The sequence below is a fragment of the Mytilus edulis genome, chromosome 11, assembly GCF_963676685.1.
Source record: "Mytilus edulis chromosome 11, xbMytEdul2.2, whole genome shotgun sequence".
NCBI lineage: Eukaryota > Metazoa > Mollusca > Bivalvia > Mytilida > Mytilidae > Mytilus > Mytilus edulis.
The window spans coordinates 52,896,494-52,900,762 of record NC_092354.1 but is presented as its reverse complement, the minus strand read 5'-3'; the positions used below and the strand labels follow the sequence as shown (position 1 = coordinate 52,900,762).

The 4,269-nt window shown below is 32.8% G+C and overlaps 1 protein-coding gene across 1 annotated transcript; it reads left to right on the top strand.

Moving 5' to 3' along the window:
- Positions 1-2,062: 2,062 nt before the first annotated feature.
- Positions 2,063-3,913, top strand: LOC139494373 (uncharacterized). Its single transcript, XM_071282536.1, has one exon. The coding sequence runs from the start codon at positions 2,063-2,065 to the stop codon at positions 3,911-3,913; it is 1,851 nt and encodes a 616-aa protein (XP_071138637.1).
- The last annotated feature ends 356 nt before the right edge of the window (positions 3,914-4,269 follow it).

Below are 4,269 nucleotides of genomic sequence, written 5' to 3'. Positions count from 1 at the left end.
CATACAAATGTATATAAAAATATAAACTCATTTTTAGCAACAACATTTTTATACGACCGCAAAAATTTTAATTTTTCGTCGTATATTGCTATCAAGTTGGCGTCGTCGTCCTGCGTCGTCTTGCGTCGTCGTCCGAATACTTTTAGTTTTCGCACTCTAACTTTACTAAAAGTGAATAGAAATCTATGAAATTTTAACAAAAGGTTTATAACCACAAAAGGAAGCTTGGGATTGATTTTGGGAGTTTTAGTTCAAACAGTTTAGGAATTAGGTGCCAAAAAAGTGCCCAAATAAGCATTATTCTTGGTTTGATTTCATCAAAAATTGAATAATTGGGGTTCTTTGATATGCCAAATCTAACTGTGTATGTAGATTCTTAATTTTTAGTCCCGTTTTCAAATTGGTCTACATTAAATACCTTAGGGTCAAAAATTAAACTAAGTTTGATTTTAATAAAAATTGAATTCTTTGGCTTTTTTGATATGCTGAATTTAATCATGTACTTAGATTTTTGATTATGGGCCCAGTTTTCAAGTTGGTTCAAATCAGGATCCAAAATTATTATATTGAGTATTGTGCAATAGCAAGAAATTTTCAATTGCACAGTATTCAGCAATAGCAAGAAATCTTCAATTGCACAGTATTGTGCAATAGCAAAAAATGTTCAATTGCACAGTATTGTGCAATAGCAAGAAATGTTCAATTGCACAGTATTGTGCAATAGCAAATATTTTCAATTGCACAGTATTGCGCAATAGCAAGAAATATCTAATTGCACAATATTTTGCAAAAGCAAGAAATTTTCAATTGATTGGAGTTCTCTTTCTTTGTCCAGAATAGTAGTTAAATCAACTTAAATCATTGTTTTATACAATGCACAATGTATATTCACTTTTACCACCAACTGATAAATTAAAACACTCTTTACCATACAGTGATAACAAGCACTTTTTGTTACATTTTAATATTATATGATGTATTTAAATGAGTAGTTATTATTTCCATTAGAAATTTGAATTGAGATCAGTTTTGAAAAAAGGAAAACAAGGATGTGAAAAAAAAATGGTGGTGGTGGTGGTGGGGGGGGGGGGGGGGGGGGGGGGGGTTAATTTTTCTCATTTCAGATTTCATAAATAAAAAGAAAATTTCTTCAAACATTTTTTTGAGAGGATTAATATTCAACAGCATAGTGATTGCTCAAAGACAAAAAAAAATATTTTAAGTTCATTAGACCACATTCATTAATCAAAAACAATGAAAAGATTAACATACATGCTACAATGTATAACAATTAATTAAATATCTTGAGAAATGCTATATTTTTTTTTTATGATAAATGTTTTAAAAAATTTGATCGAGACAAAAAGTACCAAGTGGGTGCTAATGAAGTGAAATAAAATACAAGCATCAGAAGAGCCAAAATGTTTTAAATTTCCATATAGTCATTTGAATATAATTAAAAGCAATTGAAAAGTTTTTCATAATTACACTGCAAAAAAGGCAATGTAATTCTTTCTTTTACATGGAATGAATATGCTCAATGACACATTAAACTGAATTACCTTTAAAATTGTAATTTATTACAGCTAATTACAATAACATTTGTATTTAACACATGTCTGCGTAAGACAGATATGGTTTAATGTTCATACATCTTTTTTCAATATGTGCATTTTCGTTTAAATAAGTGTGTTAACTAACATACAATGTAGGCCGTACGTTCGCCTATAATTGAAAACATCCACTTCGTTTGAACTTTGGTGGCTAAGTGATGGTTAGTTATCTCATTGGTAATAATACCATATCTCCGTATTTCTATATTATTATATTTTTTTTATTAAGTGGTTAATTTATACTAAAGGTGTAGGATCTGTGTATTTTTAAAAAGAACCAGCAGCACAAACAAAACAAATTACGATTTAGCAAAATATCAATTTTGCCATTTGTCGAAATAAAAATGCTAAGAATTTTATCTAAACATTCCAAGACATTTCAAGAACAAAATGCTTGACATATTTTTTGGTCTATACATTTTTAGGCTTTTCTCTTCATCTTCTACGGGATGATTGGTATCACAGCTGGGTTCCATTGTGATGAAACTGCTAAACACTGTTTTACATCTATTGACATAAAATCTGCTTTCACTATGAATGGTAATGAAACAATTAGCCAGGTATACGCCAAAAATAGGAAACTATATTCACTTAGTACAAACGGTCCAGTCCCTATAGATGATATTATAACCGCCGACGGATGGAATCATACACGGTATCTTCTTACTGCAAATGGATCCATGCCAGGACCATCTATTGTCATTTACCAGAACCAGAAAATAACGATTATAGTTAAAAATCATTTGTTAAATGAAGCCGTGACTCTTCACTGGCACGGCATTGATCAGCTGACTTGGGAAGCAATGGATGGTGTGGCTTTTGTGACTCAATGTCCTATACTACCAGGTCAAACTTTTAATTATACTTTTAAACCGACGTTTGGTGGATCTTACTGGTATCACTCACACGTAGGCAATCAGAGAGATATGGGTCTTTATGGTGCATTTATCGTTCTTCGAAAAAGGGATCCAATACCATTTAAATTTCAGCATATTGTTCAGATACAAGAATGGAATCATCTGTATGATGCAATGGCATTGGTCAATGCAAATGTGAAGGATAAATCGCCACATTCGATTCTCATCAACGGTAGGGGAGATTTTGAAGATATCACTGCACCTTTAGAAACATTTTATGTTGATAAAGAGGACCAATGTTTATTTAGACTCATCGGAGTAGGTTCAAAAGATGTACTATTGTTTTCTATACCTGGGTTAAAGTTGAATGTAACAGAAACTGATGGTTTTGAGGTTATTCCCACTGTTGTTGATCAAATAATAATTTATCCTGCTGAACGTTATGATTTTGAACTCGATCTTGATTATGCTAAGGCGGGAATATATAACATAACCATAAGTATCCTTTCGACTCATAATCTAATAATTAGACCTTCTATTGGATTTGGATTCCTTAATGTTTCAAATAGCAATTATTTACCTGTCAAAAGCTATGATAGCAGTAACAATACTCGAGTATTAAATTGCCCTTTTAAAACATATCCTCATGAATCAAATGTGTTATGTCTTCCCGTGGATACCTTAATTGCACGCAAAAATGAAGACGATCAGAAATTTGTTGTGCAGAGTATACCAAAATCAAATGAAACAGCCTTACATTTCTTAAACTTTGGGTTTCCTGATGGGCATTCTTCCATTAATGGACGCATTTTCCGTTGGCCAACCGTTTCCGCATTAACACAACCATCTGAGGTTGACACTGATTGTACTGGATGCGATGAGGAGAAAACCTGTCATTGTAGCCATGCATTAAACTTGAAATCTGGATCTGAAGTTGTTATGGTGTTGCTTAATCTTGGTAAGGGAACTTTTATTTCTCATCCTATTCACATGCATGGGCATACATACGAAGTTTTAAAAATGGAGTTTCCGGTAGTTACCATTGATGGCAAATTTACTTTCACAGAAGATATACAATGTAGCACAACACGTCATAATAATGAAAGCAATTGCAATAAAGCACACTGGAGAAATCCGTCGTGGGATGATTACAGAAACATCCCGGGTATTAACTTAAACAATCCTGTAAGAAAAGATTCAATCGTCGTACCATATGGTGGCTATGTAATAATTCGAATAGAAGCCAGAAACCCCGGAGTATGGTTTATGCACTGTCACATTGATCAACACATGGTCGAAGGTATGGCACTTATGCTGAATGAATCCTTTGAAAATACCAAGATTCCGAATGGTGTACCAACATGTCGAAGCTTTTTCAACGAAAAATCAGTCAAAACAGAGTCATCAGGTATTATAATGTTTTATTATACGCTTGAACCTTGAAATTTGAAACGCTTGAAATGTTACCATAAAAATCCAAGGGTATTTGTTTGGGTTCTAAAGGGGGAAATTCAGTTTTTTTGTCGTTTCTCCAACAATTTCTCATAAGAATTGATAGCAAAACATGGAAATAGAACCTTTATGGACACCCCCTTTGGTTTAACCTTGATATATGTGATTAAAGGAAGTATTTACTACAAAACCGTGTCCCAGTTTTTTATAAGTAGTGATTGGTGTCTTATGTATTAGTAGCTGTACTGTTACTTTAATACCTTTGAAACCTTCCAGAAGATTTTACGCCTTCACCATCCTGTATAAATAATCTATTGTCTGTACTAGATGCGTATCTGAATATTCAG